This window comes from Dendrobates tinctorius, unplaced genomic scaffold (assembly GCF_039654945.1).
Source record: "Dendrobates tinctorius isolate UK_male_01 unplaced genomic scaffold, ASM3965494v1 ptg000036l, whole genome shotgun sequence".
Lineage (NCBI taxonomy): Eukaryota > Metazoa > Chordata > Amphibia > Anura > Dendrobatidae > Dendrobates > Dendrobates tinctorius.
Window position 1 is genome coordinate 19,853,788 of NW_027361704.1, and position 27,703 is coordinate 19,881,490.

The 27,703-nt window shown below is 45.4% G+C and overlaps 1 protein-coding gene across 1 annotated transcript in view; it reads left to right on the forward strand.

The window, feature by feature from the left end:
- Window positions 1–27,703, forward strand: part of LOC141087894 (ankyrin repeat and KH domain-containing protein 1-like) — a 292,502-nt gene that overhangs the window by 105,950 nt on the left and 158,849 nt on the right. Inside the window, exons 3-6 of the mRNA XM_073573744.1 lie at window positions 7,074–7,227; window positions 17,809–17,956; window positions 25,459–25,606; window positions 25,685–25,918. Of these exons, the coding sequence (XP_073429845.1) occupies window positions 7,074–7,227; window positions 17,809–17,956; window positions 25,459–25,606; window positions 25,685–25,918 (684 nt within the window). The remainder of the gene's footprint in view (window positions 1–7,073; window positions 7,228–17,808; window positions 17,957–25,458; window positions 25,607–25,684; window positions 25,919–27,703) is intronic.

Below are 27,703 nucleotides of genomic sequence, written 5' to 3' on the forward strand. Positions count from 1 at the left end.
GGTGCCGAGGCGGCGCTGCTAAATCTGGGTCCTTATAATAATTTAGCCCTGGCTTTGGGCCGTTTCCTGGACTTGGTGTAGCCACGCCTCTTACCGACCTCGTGGCCAATTAGCGGCTGCTTTCCACATAGCCACGCCCCCTCACTGGACCCTCGGCCAATCAGTACGTGCCTTGCGCTTAGCCATGCCCCTTCTTACGAGCGTGTTTTTTGGCCTAATGATAGTGTTTCTCTATCCCTCTCCCCCTGTCACCCAAATCACGCCCTCAGCATGGCGTGTCTCTGCCTGCAAAGCCTGTGAATAATCATGCACTGTCTGAAGAATTGTGCACGGTCTGTCACCATCTACCTCGGGATCCAAAGGACACAGTAGGCGGTATGTCTGTCTGCAAAAGCGTGTGAAGAATCATGCACTTTGTCACCATCTACCTCAGACTCCAAAGGGCACAGCAGGCGTCCATCACTATTCTGCACTGGATCTGCAAGACACTGCAGCCCGAGCAGCAAGACACTGCAGCCCGAGCAGCGACAGCGGCTCCGTGTTTTATTAAGTAGCACCAGCCCAGACTGGTTGTTTTCTGTCTCATAAGAGCTTAGCTCTCCCCAGCAGTAGTCCTAGTCCCTCACTTTAGGCCACAATCTAAGACATTCCTGACTCTATAATCCACGATGCCTGTGTCATCTGTAAAATAGTGGCCATCAAGCCAGTCTTCGTTCTTTTTGTCTGCCCCACAGGAGTCCTCTATCGCCTGGGATGAGGGCACTCCCCTCCCTGCGGAGTGGGCTATTGCCGTGTCTGTCGGTCTCCGACCTGAGAAGTTTCGTAGTCCCTGGTCCAGGTCCGTGACATTCACAGGGATAAATCGGGTACAAAGCAAGGAAGCGAGCTCTTTCCAGTTTTTCCTCTAGTTCTCCAGGTCGCTCTGCATCCTCCTGGATGCATTCCTCACCCCATGCCCCCTCTTCGGAAGCGGCTTTTTGGTCGAATGTGGATTGCCAGTCTGAGTCTGATACTTCACAGACTTCAATGATGCAGGACATGGTCAATAGCCTTATCTTGGCAATTACAAATTCTGAACCTAAGGGAGGATGAGGCAGAGGCTCAGGAGCACTCAGTTTCCTTCAACAGGTAAAATGTCCTTCCAGGAATTTCCCTAATCACAGGGAATTTGAAACAATTATGTCTAAACACTGGGAACACATTGAAAAAGTGCTTCCCAGGAAGGAAGCAGCTGCACATTCTCTATCCCTTTAGCACAGACCTCGTTGATAATTGGTCAGAATCCCCTAATGTGGATCCGCTGGTTTCTTGCTTGTCTTCTTGAATAGTCTTATCTCTACTGGACGGTGTATCTCCTAAGGAGTTTACTGATAGACAGACAGATTGATCCCTTGTTGAGTCCCTACATTCGGTAATCACCTCCATGGAGAAGGGAGAGTTTTTGTTTTGTAGACGTTCAGGAAACTTGTCTTCACATTCCTGTTTGTGTTCAGCATCAGAGATTCTAACGGTTTGCAATCCAGGAGGATCACTATCAGTTCTCGGCACTTCCCTTCAGCCTGGCCTCCAACATCAGAGTATTCTTGGAAGTCAGCGCAGCGGTTATGGCCATCCTTTGCTCCAAAGAATTCTTTACTTGGATGATTTTCTGATCAAGGGGCTGTCATGCCGAGACTGTGACCGGAGTCTTCAGATCACCTTGGACACTCTGGTCTGCCTTGGTTGGATTGTCAACAGAGACGTCCTCCCTGACCCCAGCTCAGCACCTGGTGTTTCTGGGCATAAGGTTCGACAAGGCCCAAGCTTGCGTCTCCCTTCAAAGGAGAAGATTTTATCCCTCTCCCAGGGGTTCCGCACTCTAAAGCGACCGACTCATCTTCCCCTGTGGTCCTGCATGAGAGATCTGGGGAAGATGATTGCCACCATGGAACCGGTGCCTTTTGACCAGTTCCATACCTGTCCTTCAGCTGGCCCTCTTGCCGGCTTGGGACAAAAGGACCGTCTCTCTAGACCGACCTGTGCTTCTGCCTTTCAAGGCGAGACAGTCTTTACCTGGCGGATGGTATCAGCATCAGTCCTATGAGGTAAGTCCTTCCTTCCCTCCATCCGGTGGCAGGTCATCACCTCCTACGCCAGTCTTCTTGGGTGGGGAGTGGTCTTTCTTCATCAGCGTAGGGTCGCTGCAACGCCCAAGAAGCCGCTCTCCCCATCAATCTCCTGGAGAGAATGTAAATTTTCTTTTCCCTTCGCTGCTGGCAGACCCTCCTCGCAGGCCAGCTCGTCCTCAAAGTCAGACAACGCCGCTGCCATGGTTTTCAAACAGGTTATGGTACAGGTAACCAGGATTCTGCGACGGGTGAAACATCACGTTCCCGCCACATCATCCGTGCACATTCCGAGGGTGGAAAATTGGGCATCCGATTTTCTGAGTCGTAAGGGTCCCGCATCGGGCGAGTGGACTTTCGGCCCCGTCGTTTTCACCAGATATGCCATAAATGGGCTCACCGGATGTTGTCCTGATAATGTATCGGATGAACCATGAGGTTCCTCAGTACGTAACCAGGTCCCGGGATCCCTAGCCATCGGTTGCAATGCTCTGGTACTCCCGTGGTTACATTTCCAACTGCCTTTTCTTTTTCTGTCTCTCCCCTTGATTCCAAGAATCGTGAAAAAGTTAAAGGCAGAAGGGATTCCAGTAATCCTGATGGCTCCAATCTGGCCAAGACAGGCCTGGTACCTGGAGCAGGTGACCATGCTCACGGACGCTCCCTAGAGGCTTCCAGACCGTCCGGATCTTCTTTCGCAAGGCCCCCTCTTCCACCAGAGTTCAGTCTAACAGCATGGCCATTAAGGCCTAGTTCTGAGAGAGGCTGTTTTTTCCCATCCGGTCATTCAGACCATGATTTGGGCGAGAAAACCGGCATCCTCGTTTATCTACCACAGATACTGGAAGACCACCTTCTGGTGGTGTGAGGACAACTATTTGGTTCCTATGTCCTTTTCCCTTCCTTCCATCCTTGGTTTTTCGACAAGTGGGTCTATCTCTCAGTACTCTAAAGGGGCAAGTTTCCGCTCTGTCAATTCTTTTCCAACGACAACTGGTGTGTCTTGCCTAGGTAAAGGCGTTTCTTCAAGGAAACGCTCATCTGGCACTTCAGTATCATTCCCCTATAGATCCATGGGATCTTAACCTTGCCCTTGGCACACTCCAGCGGTCTTTTTTTTTTTTTTTTTTGCCCATTCAGGACATTCCGTTTTTCTCTTAGTTGCCGATATGGCCATGAGGGGAGTTTCTGAGTTGGAGGCATTATCCTGCCATTCTTCGTTCCTGATTCTACATCAGGACAAGGTAGTTACCAGACCTGTTCCTTCCTTTGTACCTAAGGAGGTCTTTTCATTTCACATTAGTGCAGACATTGTCCTTCCTTCTCTGTCCCTCTCCGGTTCATTCCCTGAGAACTCCTTCTTGTGTAGTTTAACAGGCATCTGGTTTACAGTTTGTAAGGCCGTGACCTGGTCATCATTGCACACCTTTTGTGTGGTTTTTTCGGAGTTCATACTCATGCCTTGTCTGATGCAGGCCTAGGGAGGAAAGGTTCTGCAGGCGGCGGTTATGCATCGGCGACCTAAGTCTGTTTTTTCTTTGCTTTCTTTCTGTGCCCACCCTTGGGGACTCCTTTAGGGACGTCCCATGGTTGCCTGTGTCCCCCAATGAAGCGAATTAAAAGGAGCCTGTCACCCCCCAGGCGTTTTTAAATAAAAGAGCCTTCTTGTGCAGCACTAATGCTGCATTCTGTTAAGTTGGCTCTTTTACTTAGAGTCCCTTCCACCGCAGAAATAATAGTTTTTAAAATTGTTCAAAAATACCTGAATTTTGACAGAAAATCATCCAAGTAAATTTCTCCCTCTGACAGATGCCTTGCATCCATCAGTCATTTCGTATTTGGCGCAGCCTCCTCAGTGTTCTTTTGAAATGCTGGCGCCTGCGCTGTACTACAGTTTCGTGGGCATGCGCAGTTAGCGCTGCCCGACGTGCCCGTGCTCTCAGACAACATCCTGGCCTTCATATCGCGCGGCCAGATTATTATTTATTATGCATTTATATAGCGCCATTTATTCCATGGTGCTTTACATGTGAAAAGGGGAAATATAGACAAGTATAATAAATGTGTAAGACAAGGGACACACAAGTATATAAGGAGAGGGGACCCTGTCCGCGAGGGCTCAGTCTACAGGGATGGATGAGGATACAGTAGGAGAGGGTAGAGCAGGTCGTGCGGTGGTTCAGTAGACCGAGGATCATTGTAGGCTTGTCGGAACAGGTGGGTCTTCAGGTTCTTCTTGAAGGTTTCCGTTGATGGTGAGAGTCTGATGTGTTGCGGCAGAGAGTTCCAGAGTATGGGGGAAGCACGGGAGAAGTCTTGTGTGCGGTTGTGGGAAGAAGAGATAAGGGGGGAGTAGAGGAGGAGATCTTGAGATGATCGAAGGCTGTGTGCGGGTAGGTACCTAGAGACCATGTCCCAGATGTATGGAGGAGACCGGTTGTGGATGGCTTTGTATGTCATGGTTAGGGTTTTGAATTGGAGCCTCTGGGCAATAGGAAGCCAGTGAAGGGCCTGGCATAGGGGGGAGGCTGGGGAATAGCTGGGAGACTGGTGGATTAGTCGGGCAGCAGAATGTAGGATAGACTGGAGCAGTGCTGGAGGGGAGGCCAGAGAGTAGGAGGTTGCAGTAGTCAAGGCGGGATATAAGAGCATGCACTAGTGTTTTTGTGGTTTCGTGGTTGAGGAATGAGATCCCGCCCCGCAGTCGTTTATGATTTATTCACACTGTGGGGCTGGGAATCTTGTGCATGAGAGCCGCAGAGAATTGCGCTGCCCTATAGGGGACTTAGCCCTTATAGACCTTATACGTGCAGTATATATTTTACTTCAGCTGGAGAGAAATTCTTTTTTTTCATATGCAAATTTGGGCTCCAAAGTGCACCCTTGGTATGGCCAAGGGCTCATTGCACTGTTCCGTCAATCGCCTCCCTGTAGTTTTGCTGACAGCAATCACTGCATGTCTGTACAGACGCATGCTCTCAGAAAATGTGTGGGATTCCTCCTGGTACTCCGGTTTCACACTGATAGGGCATTTAGATTATGTGCCCTATCGGGGAGAGCGATGATAATGTGTGTAAAGCGCTGCGGAAGATGCTGGCGCTTCATAAATAAATCTCTGTGTGTGTGTATGTGTGTATATATATATATATATATATATATATATATATATATATATATATATATATATATATATATATATATATATATATATATATACACACACTATGTGTGTATGTATATTATATTTATTTATGAAGCGCCAACATATTCCGCAGTGCTTTACACACATTATCATTGCTCTCCTCGATAGGGCACATAATCTAAATTCCCTATCAGTATGAAACCGGAGTACCAGGAGGAAACTCTGATCACCACTGGAATCACTGTTGCCTTTACCTTCCTCATCTTCTCCAGTTCTCCTTTGAGGCCCTGGTATTTCTTTAGCTTCTCATATTTCTTCTTTCTGATGTTGCTGTCACTTTGCACTGCCGCATCTATTATCATTGCTGTGTTCTGATCCTTGTCTACTCTGACTATGTCTGGTTAGTTAGCCAACACCTGCTTATCCGTCTGGATCTTGATGTCCCACAGGATTTTAGCCCTTTCATTCGCCACCACTTTTTCTGGGGTCTCCCCACCTGTACTTAGGAGGACTTGGCCCATATGCTGTGCAGATGTTCCTGCATACAATTCCCGCTACTTGGTTGTGGCGTTCAGTATAGGCTGTTCCTGCTTGCCTTTTGCATCCTGACACTGTTAGATGTTTTCTGAGGTTTCTTTGCATAGTCTGCACCTTGGGTCTTGTTTTTTTTTTTGGTATATTCCTGCTTCTATGGATCTGGTACTTAGTGCCTGCTCTTTTGCTGCTATGATTAGTGCTTCTGTGCTGTCTGAGTCCAGCTTTCTCCAGCCATTTCTCCATGTCAGTTACCTCCATTATCATTATCAGCCACGTTTCAATATCGTAAAGAATGCACCTACATGATGGTGCACTACATTATGGTGTCAGGTCCGAGCATTTCTACGAGAACCGTTTCCTGGAAAGTGGATTGGTCGTCGTGAGCCAGTTGAATGGCCACCAAGGTCTCCCGATCTGACCCCCTCTTAGACAGACTTTTACCTTTGGGGTCATCTGAAGGCAATTGTCTATACTGTGAAGATACGAGATGTACAGCATCTGAAACAAGCCTGTGCTAGCATTTCCTCTGCGGTGTTTCTATCAGTGTGTCAAGAGTGGGAGAAGAGGGTTGCATTGACAATCCAACACAATGGGCAGCACTTTGAACACAATTTATAAATGGTCATGAACTTGTAAATAACTCATGAAAGAATAAAATGTTTAAAACCGAGCACACCATTGTTTTTCTTGTGACATTTTCAATAAGTTTTTGTCACATGACCCTCTTCCATTGGAAAAAATAAAGTTGGATCCAAAATGGCTATCATGGTCACCACTCATCTTGAAAAGTTTCCCCTCCCATATACTAATGTGCTACCAACAGGAAGTTGGTATCATAGCTTGTCAGTGTCCCCAACGGTGACTGGTCCTTCGAGGGCACCCCACCACCTCTGGGCCCCTGTCAGACCCCTTCCCCCACTGACCAGCCAGCTTTATTCCTGACATAGGCCGTTCTGCTCTGTACAGTTTATCTCCACACACTATATGTTGGGTACTACCCGCCAGTGGTCTCTACACAGTGTGAAGTAGTTTTGGTGTTCTTTTCGCTGTTTACGTCTAGCCATTACTGCAGCTGGGCACAGCAGATCAGTTGACACCCACAGATGGGATATTTATGACCTATCCTATATAAAGTCTTTACTATACTTAGGAAAACCATAATAATATAGTTTTCGGTGGCCTTCTTAACTAAAGGTGCAGATTAGTCCCCATTTTGTGTTCATTTTGGTAAATGTGTGTTTTTTTTTTTTTTTTTTCTTTTTTTCACCTGATTTCTCTTCGTAATATAGGGATTGGAAAACTGTCTACTGCTGATGGAAAAGCCTTTGCGGATCCTGAAGTTCTTCAGAGATTGACCTCATCAGTTAGCTGTGCTTTGGATGAAGCTGCTGCTGCGCTGACTCGGATGAGGGCGGACAACATTCATATGGGACAAGTAGACAAGTATGTATCAATGCTCTGTAGCATCCACGATGCATCAATAACACTTTGAAATATTGTTTCATTTTTAAAGCTTAGGTGTTTATAAAAGTCCACAACTTTATATATCGATGACACATGTGCTTAGCAGTGTGTGAAAGTTTATCGCAAATGTGTGTTTTTGACTGAAAACTAAAATGATGGTGAGAAATGTGGCTGAGAGGTCTAACAACTAAATGTACAGCTAGTGGTTGGCAGTTGCAGCAGACTTTTTAGCTACTTTGGCCATCTTACAGCGGGTTTCATATGAATGATCTTTATCCTTACGCACATGTCAAGTCCCTGGCAATCGACCTTAAGATCCTTGAGTCCCTTTTTCTCCTCACTTAAAGTACCTGTATCTTGTTAAAAAATGTTAGCTACCTTGTGAAAATCCCTGCGTTGCCCTGTTTCTGTTGCTTTTTTCCGTTTTATGTTTTACTAGCTGAAGAGCCTGGCTCTGCCCGGGCATAGTAACTAACTGTGGTTAGTTATAGCAAATTATAATTATCCTCCATCCCATAGGCCTGTGCCCATATACCCATCATACATATCCTCCATCTCATAGTCCCGTGCCCATATACCCATCACACATCCTCCATCCCATAGTCCCGTGCCCATATACCCATCACACATCCTCCATCCCATAGTCCCTTGCCCATATACCCATCACACATCCTCCATCCCATAGTCCCATGCCCATATACCCATCACACATTCGCCATCCCATAGTCCCGTGCCCATATACCGATCATGCATATCCGCCATCCCATAGTATCGTGCCCATATACCCATCAGACATCCTCCATCCCATAGTCAACCATTATGACATCATAATGGTTGGCAGGGCTTGCGACCTATGATGACATTAGCGTTGCCATGGCAACCATTATGACATCATAATGAGGGGCAGGGCTTGATACGCACACACTTTTCCCCCAGTATGTAGATAGGGGCAAAATTGTTTGGTGAATTGTAACGCGCAGGGTTAAAATTTCGCCTCACAGCACAGTCTAGGACACTCTCGGGGTCCAGACGTGTGACTGTGCCAAATTTTGTGGCTGTAGCTACGACGGTGCGGATGCCAATCCCGGACTTACACACACACACACGCGCACACACACACTCTTGAGCTTTATATATTAGATTGCAGATATAATCACGTTTTGTTTCTTCTGGAACTCAGGATCTGAAATCCTAGTTTGCAGTCCAACCAGGTGTTTTCGTCAGAAATTTCACATACTGTACTCCAAAAGCAATAAATGTGTATCTCTGCAATGGAGCGACGCAGTATAAAACTGAAAATCAATCTAGTGAGCTCAGGGATTTTAACACCGTATTTAAAGGGAATCTGTCACCTATTTTTAGCCCTGCCGACACCGCCATCAGGGGCTTATCTACAACATTCTGCAATGCTGTAGATAAGCCCCCAATGTAACCTAAAAGATAAGAAAAACGAGTTAGATTATACTCACCGGGGGGCGCAGTCGGGTGCAGTGGGTGTCGTGATCCGGCGCCTCCCATCTTCTAGCGATGCCGTCCTCCTTACTTCTGCCGCGGCTCCTGCGCTGGCGTATTTTATCGCCCTGTTGAGGGCAGAGTAAAGTACTGCAGTGCGCAGGTGGCGGACCTTTGACCTTTTCCAGCGCCTGCGCACTGCAGTACTTTACTTTGCCCTCAACAGGGCGATGAGTATAATCTAAAGTGTTTTTTCCTATCTTTCATGTCCCCTGATGGCGGTGCCGGCAGCTGATAGGGCTAAAAATAGGTGACAGATTCCCTTTAATACAAGTTTTTTTAAGCAACTGACTGGTCCCTCCCCCTTAAAGGAGCAGCGTTGATTGTGCTTTAAAACTGCTGCTCTATTGAAGTTTGTAACCCACAGAGATTTTTTGGAAATCTGACAACTCTCTGAAAAATCTGCCCCTTAATTCTACCCAAATTGTTTGTTCTGTAGGTGCGCTGCCGCTAGCCGGGAGGTGTATTCTATACCTACCAGTTATATAAATGTGAAAGCTTGAAGCCCAGGAATTGTTGTATTCATAGTCAGTACTAAAAGGAGAAAGAAGAAATAACTATCCTAATATGTTCTGACTGTTGGCGTTGGATAAGAAATAATTACTAAGCGCTTGCTAATTAACAAAACCTTTACTTTATTTAAAACCTTTTGCTGTAACCACAGTATTAAGCCTATTAGTCATGACTTTGCGTTCTTGTCAATATATTGCACTTTTAATAGGGGCATAGTTTGCCCAAGTTAATTTATCTATTGGTAGGTTTTTAGTTGTACGTATAGGGTGAAAACTGTCAGCTTGGAGGATGGTATTCCCTCTGACTTGCTTGCTATATAATGAATTCTTAAAGCAGTCAATAAAATCTCCATTTAAGCTTATATGAAGAAAAGATCCAGTGTTATTACACTGTGAAGTCGAAATTTATATTTAAATCGTAAGCATAGCCAAATACTTGTTGTTGTTGTTCTCCCCGCCTTACATCATGTTTCCTCACTGCTACGGTCTCGTGACCTGTACTCTACGCTACACCTGCTGCAACCTGCAACGTGCACATTCAAGCCGCATTCCAGGAGGGTGTGCGGGGCATGTCACATGGTGACCAAACCAGCAGAGGGTGAAGTCCACTGCCACAGTCAAGTACATATGACTGTAGCAAGTGTGCTAAACAACCTCCGAACAACCCTCCATCCTGCCCGGTCTGTGCTGGCAGCATCCATGTTTCCAGCTCACTTCCCTAGTTCATTCATGAAATGTGTTCTCTGGGGTGGTATCCAAGGCACTGGCTCACCGTGTCTACTTATGCTGGTGACACAGATTGGGACCAACCCTTCAGATGTGCAGGTTTCTATTTTTTTTTTTTCTTGTTTCCCTTTCTTTTTTAATCTGCATTTGCAAAATATTTTTAGGATGTTCTTCGTTACTAGTGATGAGCGAATGTGCTCAATGTCATCAAAGTATCTTGGACGTGCTTGGATAATATGTTTGAGTCCCTGCAGCTGTTGAACAGCTGCAACATATGCGGGGATTGCCTAACAGCCACAAAGCATGCAGCTGCAGGGGCTCTGACACATTATCCGAGCACCCCAAAGATACCCTACCACCCGAGCATACTCGGATAACACATTATCAGAGCACGCTCGCTCATCACTATTCATACATTATTTTGACACCTTTCCTTCTAAGCACCATGCTGTAGAACGGTCATACCTGCATAATTTTACTTCTGCAACTGGAGGAGCTCATCGTTGCCAAAGCTGCTTGGGTCCTGCTATCTGGCCACTTTAACGCTATGTGCACGTTTGGAAATGCTGCGGAAATTTCCGCAACTCCCATCGCGGGTAAAACACATGCGGAATTCGCATGCGTTTTCCCGCTAAACAAGAGTTTTTAGCTTGCAGAATGCATGCACTTTCCAAGCGATTTGAAGCATTGGTTGTCAAGGTGATTGACAGGTTGGTCACACTTGTCAAGCATAGTGCTTGACAAGTGTGACCAACTTTTTGCTATTGATGCTGCTTATGCAGCATCAATAGTAAAAGATAGGATGTTAAAAATAATAATAAAAATAAAAAAAAAACTCACCTTCCGACGGCCCCCATCTCCTCAGTGGCGCTCCCGGCATCTTCCGGTCCCAGTGATGCTTTCCGCGAAGGACCTTTGTGACGAGAGCACGACGTCCTCTCAGGTGATTCGCGCAAAGCATCACTGGGACCAGAAGATGCCGGCAGCGTGGTGAGAGGCGGGAAGGACTCTGGGGGGGGCCATCAGAGGGTGAGTATATCCCGACTTTTTTATTTTAATTCTATTTTTTTTACAGGAATATGGTACCCAGGGCCTGGAAGAGAGTCTCCTCTCCTCCAGACCCTAGGTAACATCCGCACATGAAGCGCTCACTTCACGCATGGTGGGCACAGCCACATGCATAAAGTGATTGAAAAAAAAGGGAAAAGAGACACACGATAACATGCACACAACAGCAAACTGTCCAAGTGAAAAAAGGCTTTTATTTGACATACAATAGCCAGGAAGGTCCATGTGTACAATAAAAACAATTAAAAACCACAAATAGAGCAAAAGTGGGCAGGTGAAGAAGTCATGCAGTATACAGAAAGAGAAATAATTATATCATTACATATTCCAAGTATGCATTCACAACAATGCCCTCTATCACCATATAATATGCATAGAATATTTAGTATAAACATATGAACAAATTGCAACAGTAAAATATGATCAACCTAATAGTCACTTAAATAATGAGAAAAATACGCAAATAGTGACATGGTAGGTATATGAACATCCAAATGATTACCATGCAAGTCCATAGATGAGTGACGGCAATTGCTGGATCACATGAAAATCACCCAAGTATACTCACACTGCCCACAATACCCAACGCGTGTCACTGCTTGCCTGGTGATAGAGGGTATTTTTGTGAATGCATACTTGGAATATGTAATGACATAATTATTTCTCACCCATGACCGCACCACGGAGAGAGGGGATCCGCCCTTCAGGGACAGGAACCTACAGATAAAAGGGAGGTACCTCTCCTCCGCCTTTTAGTTGGGTTTCTGTCCCTGACGGGGGGACCCACAGTACGGCGTACCTGTGATTTGAAGGAGAAGAGTCCGGATCCGGGGCCGACCTGTCCGGTATACGGCAGCGGGGAGGCCCCTGTCGCGGCAGGAGCGGTGCCCGAAGCCGCCACCACTGGGGCCGATGCGGGGGGGGAGACGTCGGAGCCTCCGCTCCGGAATGGAGATCGAGGCTCGCTGAGACCCGGTGGAAGTGCGGGCAGCGCCATGGTACAGAGAGTACCAAGATGTCCGCTGCCCAGGAAGCGGTGCATGCCCAGGAGCACGCTCCCCGGCCAGCGCGGTGCAGGATGGGAGCGGTGACGTCATGGGGGCGGCAAATTTCAAAATGGTGGATTCAGAACTCCTGGCTGGAAGCGATCCTGATAATGGGGGATAGCGACCAGCAACAGAGGCAGCATGCCAGGCTGCAGCTCAAGCAGCAGCAGCACCACCAACACCACCACCGGCAGAAGGAGCGAAACAGAGATGGCCGTTCCAGCAGTCACTCCACGCGGCGCAGTACGTCAGCGGCAAGGAGCAAATTGCCACCAGGAGATCAGCCTATACAGGACCTGACTCCATCTCCCGAATCGGTACCTGCAGCCGTGCACCTTTGGGGGTAAATGATCTTCGTGAATGTTCACCCTTGTAATACAATTCCTCTCCCTTATTAGGGAAAGAAGGGAAAAAAGAACAGGGAATGCCCCACTTGCACTAGACCCCTACCTGTATCATGGGAGAAAAAACGATGTGAGTCTTGCACAAAAGAAATTCTTTGTCAGGAGACTCCGGATTTCGCATCCGACCTAAGGGCCGCAATCAAATCAGAGGTTCAGAGCGCCCTCGTATCCCTTAAGCATAGGGATAAAACGAGGAAGAAAGACACGATAGGAACCTCCCAGTCAGACTCTTCCACGTCGGGAGAAATCACGTCTAAAACCTCAGAATCCGGCGGCTCATCCTCAGACGAGGAAACGGGAGGGCGTCACTGTTTTCCCCTAGTAGAGGTAGACAGACTAGTAAAAACTGTAAGGTCTACCATGGGGGTTTTGGACCCTAGGCCAGATAAAACAGTCCAGGACATAATGTTCGGGGGACTAGGCCAGAAAAAACGGAGAGTATTTCCGCTTAACGAAATTGTCAAGGGCCTAATCAAAAAAGAATGGGACAAGCCAGACAGGAAAAATACTACAGTCCCTTCCCTTAAAAGAAAATATCCCTTTGAGGAGGAGGCATCTACGTCTTGGGATAAAGCCCCGAAGCTCGATGTAGCAGTCGCAAAGGCCTCAAAGAAATTCGCCCTTCCCTTTGAGGACATGGGCACCCTCAGGGACCCCCTAGATAAAAAGGCAGATACCTGTCTAAAGGGGGCATGGGAGTCAGCAGGTGGTAACCTCATGCCAGCCATAGCGGCGACATGTACTTCAAGAGCCCTAATGGTATGGGTGGACCAACTTGAGAAACAGCTGAGGGAAGGGACACCAAGGGATAAGATCTTCGATTCTATCCCAGTAATAAGGGGAGCGGCTGCCTTCCTAGCGGACTCATCGGCCGATTCAGTCAGGCTATCGTCCAAAACAGCAGCACTTTCAAACGCGGCCCGAAGAACACTATGGCTTAAAAGTTGGCCAGGGGACCTACAGACCAAAATGAAATTATGTTCAATCCCCTGTGAAGGGAAATTCCTTTTTGGGGAGATGTTAGATGACATCCTCCAGAAGGCAGGGGACAAGAAGAAAGGGTTCCCAAATTTGGGGCCAGCAGCATTTAAAAGGCCCTTTCGAAATAGGTTTTTTCAGAGGAGACCACCGAGGGAACAAAAGTGGGATGACAAAAGAAGAGATGGTGGTTCTTTAGTATCTCTTCCCGAGACAAAAAGCCCTCCAAGTGACAGTACGCCCATGGTGGGGGGAAGGTTAGCCCTTTTTCTTCCAGCCTGGAGGAGAATTTCAAACAACCCATGGATAGTAAACCTAATCCAGGAGGGCCTAAGAATAGACTTTCTCTCTCTTCCACCTCAAAAGTATATAATAATGCCGCTGAGATCCAGTACGCGAGAACAGGAAGCGCTAGAAAGCGAGGTCCTAGGCCTAGTAAAAAAAAAAAAAGGAGTCCTCCAGGAGGTTCCCCTGCAGGATATGGGCAGAGGGTTCTACGCCCCTCTTTTTCTAGTAACCAAACCGGACGCACCTTTCGAAAGATCATAAATCTGAAAAAGCTAAACTAATACGTCAGGAATGAGAGCTTCAAAATGGAGGTCCACCACCAAACCCCCAAATTGCCACATGACGGTGTTAGATCTTAGCGACGCCTATTATCACGTCCCTATCCACAAAGACTCCAGAAAATATCTCAGGTTTGCCGTCTCAATAAAGGGCAAGGTGAAAGAATTCCAGTACAGAGCCCTGCCGTTCGGAATATCGATAGCCCTGCGGGTATTTACCAAAATAGTAGCAGAAATGATGGCTCATATAAGGTAACAAGACATAGTAATAATCCCGTATCTAGACTATTTCCTAATAGCAGGCAGCTCGGCTCAAAAATGCAGGGAACAGAGGGACAGGGTGATGGACACTCTACAAGGCCTGGGCTGGCTTCTAAATCTAAAAAAATCAAGATTGGAGCCCAGCAGGGTACAAGAATTCTTGGGCCTAACACTGGACTCAAACATTCAGGAGTGTCGCCTCCCAGACCACAAAAAGGAGAAAATTGCTCAAATTACAGCAAGAACAATCCAAAATCCCTCTGACCTTAAGGAAAGCTATGTCACTGCAGGGTTCCCTATCCGCCTGCCTCCCAGCAGTTCAGTGGGCTCAGTTACACACGAGAGATCTCCAGTGGGACGTATTAGCCAACCAGGCAGCAATAGCGGGACACCTAGAGGGTCGTATTACCCTAAATTCAAGAACCATTCATTCCCTAGCTTGGTGGGGAAACCAGGAATATCTGTCCAAAGGGATCCCCTGGGTAACAAATATAACACACAGTGACAACGGATGCCAGTCCCACGGGATTGGGAGCACACATGAACAACGAGGTGGCTCAGGACGTGTGGGGAGATCAAGAATTAAAAGCCTCCTCAAATAAAAAAGAGCTTCTAGCAGTAGGCTATGCACTGACACACTTCCTACACCTGCTCCAGAATCATCATGTCCACATTCTTTCAGACAGTCGAGTCACAGTGGCCTATATAAATCATCAGGGGGGGGGGACCAGGTCCCAAGCCCTAATGGACACATCCGCCAGAATCCTCAAACTATCGGAGGCAAACCTGCTATCTCTGTCAGCCCTACACATCCAGGTACAGCGAATCAAAGGGCAGACTTTCTGAGCCGCACCCAATTACGACAGGGGGAATGGGTGCTAAAGTGGTCCATTTTTCGGCAGATTGTAAAAATGTGGGGGACCCCAGACATAGATCTGTTTGCCAATTTCAAAAACATAAAAGTAGACCCCTTCTGCTCCCTAGATCCCAGGGGGAATCCTCTAACTCTGGATGCGTTTATGCTGCCATGGACACAGTCTAACATATGCCTTTCCCCCAATCCTGCTCATTCCAGCGGTCCTAAGGAAAGTCAGGGAGGACGGGGCAAGAATGATACTGATAGCCCCTTTCTGGCCCAAAAGAACCTGGTCTTCCTGCCTAAGAATGCTCATAGTAACCGACCCATGGATCCTACTGGATCTCCCGGACCTGCTATCGCAGGGCCCAGTGTTACATCCTCGGGCACCGAACCTCCATTTAACAGCATGGAATTTGAGAGGGCGCTGATGAGGGACAGGGGATTTTCAGAGAACCTGATAACTACTTTACAAAAAAGTAGGAAACCAGTTACGATGAGAGCTTACGGCAGAACATGGAAAAAATTCCTATCCACTTCTAGGGCAAGGGTTCAGGACGGGGTTAAGATTGAGAAGATCCTAGAATTTCTACAAAAGGGCCTAGAACAGGGTCTGGCGGTCAACACATTAAAAGTACAAATAGCGGCGTTAGGCGCCTTCTATAACCATGATGTGGCAGGTGACCCTTGGGTAGCACGGTTTATTAAGGCCGCAACCAGATCTAGGCCAATAGCTAGTCAAAGGTTACCGTCATGGGACCTGAATCAACACTGACAGGCCCTCCGTTCGAACCAATTTACTGGGCACCCCTAAAAATCCTATCGCTTAAAACTGTGCTTCTGGTGGCACTAACATCAGCTCGAAGAGTGAGCGATATTCAAGCCTTATCAGCAGGGCCACCTTTTACAAAAATTCTAGAGGATAGTCATCCTAAAATCTGACCCGGCCTATCTACCTATAGTATCATCACATTTCCACAGGTCCCAAGAGGTAGTCCTTCCTTCTGCCCAAATCCAAAAAATTAGGGGGAAGAAAAATTCCACACTTTAGATGTTAAAATGTGCCTAGTACAGTACTTGGAGGCCACCAAAAAATGTAGGCAGGAAGGCTCTCTTTGTATGTTTCCAGGGTCCTCGGAAGGGGCTCAAGGCATCCAAGAGTACCCTGGCAAGGTGGATAAGGGATGAGATTGCCCTGGCATACTCATCCAGTGGAAATACCATCCTAGAGGGGCTGAGAGCTCATTCCACAAGGGCAATGGCGACCTCATGGGCTGAAAGATCTGACGTATCAATAGAACAAATCTGTAAGGCAGCCACCTGGTCATCACCTTCGACCTTTTTCAGGCACTATAGATTAGATCTAGCCTCTACGTCTGACCTGACCTTCGGGAGAAAGGTCCTTCAGGCGGTGATCCCTCCCTAAGCTACCAATCTCTGTAATTCTCTCCGTGGTGCTGTCATGGGTGAGAGAGAATAGCTTAATTACTCACCGATAACGGTGTTTCTCTGAACCCATGACAGCACCCGCTTATTCCCCTCCCCTTCACGAGTGTGGTGAGCACGTTTTACTGTTAGAGTGTTTCCGTTTAGGCACGGTGCTTTTGATAAATAAGCAGTATTATAATATTGTGTATATATTTTTGTTGTCTAAGTAACCTGGAGACCCTCTGATGCTCTGTAACCAACTGCAGGCGGAGGAGAGGTACCGCCCTTTTATCTGTAGGTTCCTGTCCCTGAAGGGCGGATCCCCTCTCTCCGTGGTGCTGTCATGGGTTCCGAGAAACACCGTTATCGGTGAGTAAATAAGCTATTCTCTTTCTGTATACTGCATGACTTCACCTGCCCACTTTTGTTCTATTTGTAGTTTTTAATTGTTTTTATTGTACACTTGGACCTTCCTGGCTATTGTATGTCAAATGAAAGCCTTTTTTCACTTGGACAGTCTGCTGTTGTGTGCATGTTATCCTGTGTCTCTTTTCCCTATTTTTTCATCTAATCTCCCTGGCACAGTGTTGCACCCAGCTTCTGTATTTGTTATATTGTTCGTGGTGCCCACCTACACATATACGTATAACATGCGTAAAGTGAGCGTTTTAATACAATCCTATAGGTGTGGAATCACCGCGATTCCGCCCAAAGAATGAGCATGCTGCGGATTTTACCACTATGCGATTCTGCAGCGGTAAAATCTGTAGCATTAGCACAGCAATGCGGAATCCCATAGGATTGCATGGGATGCGTTTTCGCAGCGGAAAAATGCCGCGAAAATGCTAAAAAAAAGGTAACGTGTTCACACAGCCTCAGAGCCGTGCTTGCAGGCTCTAAAGCAACGGGCTTACAAGCACACGCTCCTCCCCTTGGAAACTGGCCACCTCTTATGCACTGCAGAGGTGGCCAGTAAAAAAGTTAGCTGTAAACTACAAAAATGAAAATCCGTCGGTTCTCAAGAGCAGAGAACAGTCTTAATGAGGTAACTTTTTTAAAGTTTTTTTTTTTTTTTTTTTTCTTTACCATAGTCAGACTTGCTACTGATTTCAACAGAGAATGATTGATTACAAATAAAACATTAGTTTTTTTAATTTTTTTTTATTTTTACCAAATTACAATTAAGTTTACATTGTTTTACAGTCGCAGTTTGGCTGAAGCTTGTTCAGATGGAGATGTAAATGCCGTCCGTAAACTCCTTAATGAAGGTAGAAGTGTAAATGAGCACACTAAAGAAGGGGAAAGTCTTCTTTGCTTGGCTTGTTCAGCTGGATATTACGAACTGGTACAAGTGAGTATATGACAAAGGAAAAAATGTTGTTTTTCCCCAATGTTTTTTGCTGAATCTTCTGTAGAAATTTTCAATTTACTGACTGGCTAAAATGTTACATTAAGTTCTTATTGGGCAGTTTCATTCCAATGAATGCCCCATGATGGCTACGTTGGTCATGGAGTGTGTGAAAGACTTTGTAGTGTGCCCAGAAGCCAAGCCTGCTCCACAGAGGGAAGATGCTAGATGTTATCTAGCTTGATATCTGTTGCTACGGTTGGTTTCACATGTCCATTTTTTTTCTGGTACCGGAAAAAAACTGTATTGGAAACGACCGTGCAATAATTGCGGCACACGTATGGCAACCGTGTTCCGCATCAATACCACACGGACGGGCACCAGGGAAGAAGCGTTACAGTAAGCGCTGTTCCCCCTGTGCTGGGTGCTGAAGACGACTCTCATCATTATCCCCTGCTCTGCCGGCGATCGGCACAAGCAGGAGAGAGTGAGAGTTATATGAAGTGATAACAATGACAGCGGCATTTAACTGCTGCGATATAGCCCGGCCACCAGTTCAGGCTGCCACCTGCTTCGCAATATCAGCTAACCGCTGTATTGCTGTGACAGCCGATAGCAGGCTGGACACCCGTGTGCTTGTCATGTCACCTCCTCCTTTGTGACGTCCATCCTGTGTCAGTGATTTATAATATATACAGCAATGCTGTTGTACTGCTTTATGTAGTAGAAGCGATCAGACAATCAAAGGCTAAGTCCCTCATGTAGACTAAAAATAGTGTGTGTGTGTATGTGTGTATATATATATATATATATATATATATATATATATATATATACACACACACACACATTATAATATTATTATTTACAAACTCGTACCCCAACCCCCCCCTTCCCCAATTTTACGATAAATGAAAAAAAATGGCAATTTACATATTTGGTATCAATGTGTTCAGAAAATCCATGATTGAGGCTTTAGTTTCTGCAACATCACAAAAAATGCATTAAGAAATGATAATCCCCTTCCCGACATATGCCGTATATGTACGGTGCTGCTTGAGCTGCCTTCCCGCAAGCCAATGTACATAGACTTCTCCTCGATCACACTGAGCGCTGCCGTGATAGTTCGGTTGTCAGCACTATATGTGAGCTGACGCCCACGATCAATGCTAGCACTAATTGTGGATGTTTAACTCCTCTGCCACTGCCAATAGTGACAGCGGCATTGAGGACCATCGCAGAGGGAGTGAGCTCTTAGCATTGTTTGCTCCCATCAGCACAATGCAATCACGTTGTGCTGATGTGGCCTGGGGTCATGGTGAGACCAAGATGGCCGCTGTTTCCTTTCAAAGAAGGTGACCAGTGAGGACCTGCTCAGAGCATGAGCTGGTACGCCTCATCCGTGCCTGTCAGACGCTGCTCTGATACCCAGTGTAAGGCCAGGATCACACTACTTTGTGTGATGCAAGAAACTCGCACGAGTCTCTCGCATCAACACCCGGCGCTGCCGCTGGCACTCAGGACCGGAACTGCAGCTGCATTGAAATACATGCAGCCGCAGCTCTGGTCCTGAGTGCCGGTGGCAGTGCCGAATGTTGATGCGAGAGACTCGTGCGAGTTTCTCGCATCACACATGGTGGTGTTATCCCGGCCTGAAGAGGATGTCCCATAGTAAAAAAAAAAAAAATAGGCAAAAGAAAATTTTTTTCTTTTCAATAAATTTTTGGTGCATAAACCCCCCCTCCCCTAAAGTACACATATTTGGTATCGCTGCGTCGGGAACGGCCGAACCTATAAAACTGTCGCACTAGTTCACTGAAGGGTGTTAACACTGTAAAAAAAAAAAATTGTACCGCTGAAACGTTAGCTTGTTTTTTGCGGTACAAGATGCCATGCAGCTCCATCAGCAGAAAAACAAAAGTTTATCAACTTGCCAGCTTGGGTCCAAATGTGTTTGATTTTGGGGCACTGCCAAAACATATGAAGCAAGCTCCCATTGCGGCCACATCCTCTCCAGCAGAGGGGGGAGTTCGGATCAATTTACAAGAGCAAAATCATATTCACTCCGCAGCTAGCACTACTGTCTTTTCTAGGAATAGAAAATATAAATCCCTCTGAGAGCTATTATAATCCATATATTTCCGGTCATCAAAAATGAAATTGCCTACCACTGGAAAAGTCCAGATCCTCCTATCTTCTCTGACGTGATAAATAAAATAAATTTACACAAAACATATGAGTATAGGTTTGCTATTACCCTTGACTATTTCAACAAATATGCCAAGAAATGGGCGAAGTGGCTGGAAACCTATCCAATGCACTGAACGAGTTTATTAATGTGCACCAAACCGATTTCAAACCATCTGATTACATGTTTGTATGATTGTATGACTATATGATTATAAGTTTAATGTAGACACTATATAGAGCCTGTTCGGACTTGTGGTCCTCGCCTTGTTATTACCAGTCCCACTCCCCTCATTTCTTACTTGGATTTAAATGTTCAATAAAAATTATTGGAAAAGAAAAATAAAGTTCTAGCTTTCAGAATAAAATTATGCAAAAATAATTTTTTTCCCTAAAATAGTTTGTGTAAAAGTGCCACTTAAAAAAATGATTATAAATGGTTTATCGAGGGGAGTAGTTTGTGGTGCTCTAATTAGCTATTCATGCGTAACATAGTTATTAAGGTTGAAGGAAGACTTTAAGTCCATCTAGTTCAACCCATATCCTGTCCTAACTTGCCCTAACATGTTAATCCAGAGGAAGGCAAAAAAAAAACCCATGTGGCAAACAGTAAGCTTCACATTGGGGAAAAAAATTCCTTCCTGACTCCACATACGGCAATCAGACTTGCTCCCTGGATCAGCACAATATTAACCCTTTCCTGACATCCGACGTACTATCCCGTCCACGGTACCCGGGCCCGTATGACCGTGGACAGGATAGTACGTCTACCGCGATCAGCGGCGCCCACGTGGTGAGCGCCGCTAATCGCGGCCGGGTGTCAGCTGATTATCACAGCTGACACCCGGCACTATGTGTCAGGGGCGGTCACGGACCGCCCCCGACACGTTAACCCCTTGCACACCGCGATCAAACATGATCGCGGTGTACCGGGAGTTAAAGGGAAGCATCGGCAGGGAGGGGGCTCCCTCCGTGCTTCCCTGAGCCCCCCACGGCAGCGCAATGTGCAGCGCTGCTGCGGGGGGCTCCTATCCTCCAGGCCCCCGAATCCAAGATGGCGACGGGGGCCTTCGGGGGCCTGAGGAAGCTGGCTTCCTCAGTGCCTGCAAAGCGCAGGCAAGAGGAAGTCTTCTTCAATGCCTGTGACAGATTGCTGATCTGTCACAGTGATCTGTGATGTCCCACCTGGGACTATGTAATAAAGTAAAAAAAAAAATTAAAAAAAAATTAAATTAAAAAAAATCGCCAAATAAATTAGAAAAAAAAAATATTCCCTCAATAAATCCATTTTTTGGAAATAATAAAAAAAAAAACAATAAAAGTACACATATTAGGTATCGCCGCGTCCGTAATGACCCGCCCTATAAAACTGTCCCATTAGTTAACCCTTTTAGCGAACCCCTTAAAAAATAAAAATAAAAAACGAAGCAAAAAATAATGATTTATTATCATACCGCCAAACAAAAAGTGTAATAACGCGCGATCAAAAAGACGCATATAAATATCCATGGTACCGCTGAAAACGTCATCTTGTCCCGAAAAAACGAGCCGCCACACAGCATCATCAGCGAAAAAATAGTTATAGCTCACAGAATAAAGCGATGCAAAAATAATTATTTTTTATATAAAATAGTTTTCATTGCATAAAACCGACAAAAACATAAAAAAAGACCTAAATGAGGTATCGCTGTAACCGTACTGACCCGAAGAATAAAACCGCTTTATCAATTTTACCGCACGCGGAACGGTGTAAATGCACCCCCCCAAAAGAAATTAATGAAACGCTGGTTTTTGTTCATTCTGCGTCCCAAAAATAGGAATAAAAAGCGATCAAAAAATATCACGTGCCCGAAAATGGTACCAATAAAAACGTCAACTCGTCCCGCAAAAAATAAGACCTCACATGACTCGGTGGGTCAAAATACGGAAAAATTATAGCTCTCAATATGTGGTGATGCAAAAACTATTTTACAATAAAAAGCGTCTTTTAGCGTGTGACAGCCGCCAAACATAAAAACCGCCATAAATAGTAAGTTAAACCCCCCGTTATCACCCCCTTAGTTAGGGAAAAATAATAAAACTAAAAAAAAAAGTATTTATCTCCATTTTCCCGTTGGGGTAAGGCTGTGTGCACACGCTGTGGATTAGGTGCGGATTCATCCGCGCTGATTTTGTAAAATCCACAGGTGAAACCGCAGGTCAAAAGACCTGCGGTTTTACCTGCGGATTGCTCTGCGGTTTTGTCCTGCGTTTTTTCATCTCCTCAATAGAGGAGATGGCAAACCGCAGGAGAATCCGCAGAAAGAATTGACATGTTAATTCTTTCTGCGGATTGAAAACCGCAGATAATCCGCGCAGAAAATTCCGCACCGTCTGCACTGCGGTTTTTGATTCCCATAGGGAATCATGGTACTGTACACCGCAGCAGAAACTGCTGCGGGTCCGCAGCAGCCAAAACCGCAGCAAAATCCGCAGCGTGTGCACACAGTCTTAGGGTTAGGGCTAGGGTCAGGGGTGTGTTGGGGTTAGGGTTGGAGTTATAATTGGGGGTTTCCACTGTTTGGGCAAATCAGGGGCTCTCCAAATGCAACATGGCGTCTGATCTCAATTCCAGCCAATTCTGAGTTGAAAAAGTCAAATGGTGCTCCTTCCCTTCCAAGCTCTGCCATGCGCCCAAACAGTGTTTTACCCCCACATGTAGGGTTTCAGCCTACTCAGGACAAATTGCAAAACAATTTTTGGGGTCCAATTTCTTCTGTTACCCTTAGGAAAATAAAAAATTGGGGGCAAAAATATCATTTTTGTGGAAAAAAATGATTTTTTTATTTTCACGTCCGAGTGTTATAAACTTCTGTGAAGCACTGGGGGGTTCAAAGTGCTCACCACACATCTAGATAAGTTCCTTGGGGGGGTCTAGTTTACAAAATGGTTTCATTTGTGGGGGGTTTCCACTGTTTAGGTACATTAGGGGCTCTCCAAAGGCAACATGACACCCGCAGACCATTCCATCAAAGTCTGTATTCCAAAACGTCACTACTTCCCTTCCGAGCCCCGACGTGTGCCCATACAGTAGTTTTCTCCCACATATGGGGTATCAGCATACTCAGGACAAATTGGACAACAACTTTTGGGGTCCAATTTCTCCTGGTACCCTTGGGAAAATAAAAAAAATGGTGACTAAAAGATCATGTTTGTGGAAAAAATACGAATTATTTATTTTCACGCCCGGGCATTATAAACTTCTGTGAAGCACTGGGGGGGTCAAAGTGCTCACCACACATCTAGATAAGTTCCTTAGGGGGTCTAGTTTCCAAAATGGTGTCATTTGTGGGGGGTTTCCACTGTTTTGGTACATCAGGGGTTTTCCAAACGCGACATGGTGTCCGATCTCAATTCCAGCCAAAAACGTCCAATGGCACTGCTTCCCTTCCGAGCTCTGCCATGCGCCCAAATAGTGGTTTACCCCCACATGTGGGGTATCAGCGTACTCAGGACAAATTGCACAATAACTTTTAGGGTCCTGTTACCCTTGGGAAAATAAAAATTGGGGTGAAAAGATCATTTTTGTGGAAAAAATATGATTTTTTAATTGTACCGCTGTACGTTATAAACTTCTGTAAAGCCCTTGTAGGTTCAAAGTTCTCACCACATATCTAGATAAGTTCCTTGGGGGGTCGTTTCCAAAATGGGGTCACTTGTAGGGGGTTTCCACTGTTTAGGTACATCAGGGACTCTCCAAACGTGACATGGCGTCCGATCTGAATTCCAGCCAATTTTGCATTGAAAAAGTCAAACGGCGCTCCTTCCGTTCTGAGCTCTGCCATGCGCCGAAACAGTCGTTCCCCCCCACAAATCAGGTATCAGCGTACTCAGGACAAATTGCACAATAACTTTTGCAGTCCAATTTCTCCTGTTACCCTTAGTAAAATAAAAAAAATTGAACCTGAAGTATTTTTTTTGTAAAAAAAAAGTTAGATGTTCCTTTCTTTTTAAATATTCGAAAAAATTCCTGTGACGCACCTAATGGGTTAATAAACTTCTTGAATGTGGTTTTGAGCACCTTAAGGGGTTCAGTTTTTAGAATGGTGTCACTTTTGGGTATTTTCTATCATATAGACCCCTCAAAGTGGCTTCAAATGTGATGTGGTCCTAAAAATAAAATGGTGTTGTAAAAATGAGAAATCGCTGGTCAACTTTTAACCCTTATAACTTCCTAACAAAAAAAAATTTTGGTTCCAAAATTGTGCTGATGTAAAGTAAACATGTGGGAAATGTTACTTATCAAGTTTTTTGTGTGCCGTATCTCTGTGATTTAAGGGCATAAAAATTCAAATTTGGAAAATTGCGAAATTTTCTAAATTTTTGCCAAATTTCCATTTTTTTCACAAACGCAAGTTATTTGAATGAAATTTTACCACTAACATGAAGTACAATATGTCACGAGAAAACAATGTCAGAATCACCGGGATCAATGGAAGCGTTCCAGAGTTATGACCTCATAAAGGTACAGTGGTCAGAATTGTAAAAATTGGCCCGGTCATGAACGTGCAAACCACCCTTGGGGGTGAAGGGGTTAAGGAAACTAGTGTATATACCCTGTAATGTTATACTTTTCAAGAAAGGCATCCAGTCCCTTCTTAAATTTTAGTAGGGAATCACTCATTACAACATCATATGGCAGAGAGTTCCATAGTCTCACTGCTCTTACAGTAAAGAATCCGCGTCTGTGAGTATGCTTAAACCTTCTTTCCTCCAGACGTAGAGGATGCCCCCTTGTCCCTGTCACAGGTCTAAGAGTAAAAAGATCATTAGAAAGGTCTTTGTATCGTCCCCGCATATATTTTATACATTGTAATAAGATCACCCCTAAGCCTTCGATTCTCCAAACTAAACAACCCCAAGTGTAATAACCTGTCTTGGTATTGTAGACCCCCCAGTTCTCTAATAACCTTGGTCGCTCTTCTCTGCACCCGCTCCAGTTCAGCTATGTCTTTCTTATACACCGGAGACCAGAACTGTACAAAGTATCCTAAATGTGGTCGCACTAGTGACTTATATAGAGGTAAAATAATGTTCTCCTCATGAGCATCTATGCCTCTCTTAATGCATCCCACTATTTTATTTGCCTTTGCAGCAGATGCCTGACACTGGCCGCTAAATGTGAGTTTGTCGTCCACCCATGTGTATGGCTTCTGACCTGTCACTATCCTGCCCCATAGTTAACACAATGAATATTATATTTATCTTTGGGGGGAAAAATGAGCTTATTTATAGTTTACAATAAGTTTATAATTTGAAATGTTTTTGAAAACTTCCAGGTTTTACTTGCTATGCATGCCAATGTTGAAGACCGGGGCAATAAAAATGACATCACTCCTTTAATGGCAGCAGCCAGTGGTGGATTTGTGGATATTGTGAAGGTTCTCCTTCTGCATTCTGCCGATGCCAATGCTCGCTCTTCAACTGGTGGGTAACTCAAGTCTCTGGCTCATTGGTTATAGTAATTGTTGATATTCATCATATCTGCAATTATTTTCTTTCTAGGAAATACAGCGTTAACCTATGCGTGTGCTGGAGGGTTTGTTGAAGTAGTTAAAGTTTTGTTGGATGAAGGTGCCAATATAGAGGAGCATAATGAAAATGGACACACTGCATTAATGGAAGCTGCCAGTGCTGGTCATGTTGAGGTGGCAAAGATTTTGCTGGAAAATGGAGCTGGCATTAATACTCATTCAAACGAATTTAAGGAGAGTGCACTGACGTTGGCATGCTATAAAGGTTTGTATTAAAGAGAAAAAATGAGATGAACACTAGCTATTTCTGCAATGATGAACTTGGTGGTTGTACATTTGAAAAATAACCCATATAAATTCATAATTATAAATGTTTGATTTACTTAAAACATTTTTTAGTGAGTTTCCAGCAGCTTTGCTTCCAAGTTTGATTGGCAATGGATTGTTTTGTGTGTTTGGCTTAGCTGCTGAAATGAGCCAGCCATCCAGCCCCATTCAAAGAGTTGATGGCGTCCCGATGCCAAGAACTCTTGTCATGCACAGACTGGGACGGCTAATGATGTTTGCCATACACTGGGCAGGAGAACATTTTCTCTCTGAAACACATCTCGTTAGGGGACACTTGCTAGAAGTTGCAGCTTCTCCCCATCTGTAAACGTCTATGGGCAGCAGCTGTAATTTTGATATTTAAATATACAGACTTGTGTGCGGATTTTAGCTATAAATTCAGAAATAGAAATAAAGTGCAGTGTGCACATCAAATAAAAGACCCGTCATAAACCGCTCCTATCCGCTTACCCATGGTGTATCACAGAAGCTGTCACCCCCTCCGTGACCCCTGACGCACGTTCCACGTTCAGTTTTATCGAAGGGGATGATCATACCGCAAAGAGGAGAGATTCTGGCCTTGTCCACTCGGGATCCGTATCTTCGTATATAGGATGATCGCGTAAATCCTTAAATTAGATCCTGCATTTCTACCAAAGGTAGTGTCCACTCAGAATCTAAACCAGGAGATTGTCTTACCTTCCTTTGTGAGAATCTGTCAAATCAGAAAGAGCGGGGTTTTCACGCCTTAGATGCTAGACAGGCGGTCATTGAGTATCTAGAAGCCACTCGTAGTTGGAGACAGGATCCTAATTTGTTTGTTTTTTTTGGGGGGGGGGGAAAACCTCTAAAACCACTATTGCAAGATGGATCACTTCAGCCTATTTCATTCAGAAGTGATTATTCACCCCCGAAGGACTAAGAGCCCACTTGACGAGAGTAGTCGGCTGAGAGGGCGGGGGCATCAGTCGAGCAAATTTGTAAGGCCTCAACTTGGGCCAGATTAGATAAGTTTTGCAAACACTATAAATTAGATGTACTGTCTAGTCGAACTGTGCCTTTTGTGAGAGGTTCTCCAGGCAGTGGTCCCACCCTGAGGAGGTACTTTGGTATTCTCCATGGTGCTGTCAGGAGGGGCGTCCTGGAAAATAGGTGTTAGACCTACTGGTAATTAATATTGACAGGAGTCCATCCTGACCGCACGGTTGGTTCTCTCCCTGTTGTTGTTTCATGATGTCTTACTATATCGGTTGAAATAAAGTTGCATCAATCATGGTGAGGTACTTGTTGGAACACTGAGGGAAGTGGGTGGGAAGGGGCCTATGCATTTCCTGTCCCTTTAAGGAGGAGGTGCTTTCAGGATGGACTCCTGGAAATTTAATTACCGGAAGGTCTAATACCTATTTTCCTATTTAATTTCTCCCTCCTCTGATGTGATCGCACATCAGAGGAGAGAAAAATGCGATCCCCCGATATCTACGGTGTCCCAGCATCCCCCCCCCCCCCATGAAGCCCCCCCCCCCCGCCTGTCGTCTTCCGGGAAGAATATGGCGGGCACATGCGCAGTGCGCCCTCAGATCGCCCGGCTGGCACCTGGCAACAATAGGACATTTTTTCTATTGGTTCATCTTGATCACAGTTATCAAAATAAAAAAATAGTAAATCAAACCCCACTTTATCACACCCCCCCCCCCCTTAGTTAGGTAAAAAAAGTATGTATTTC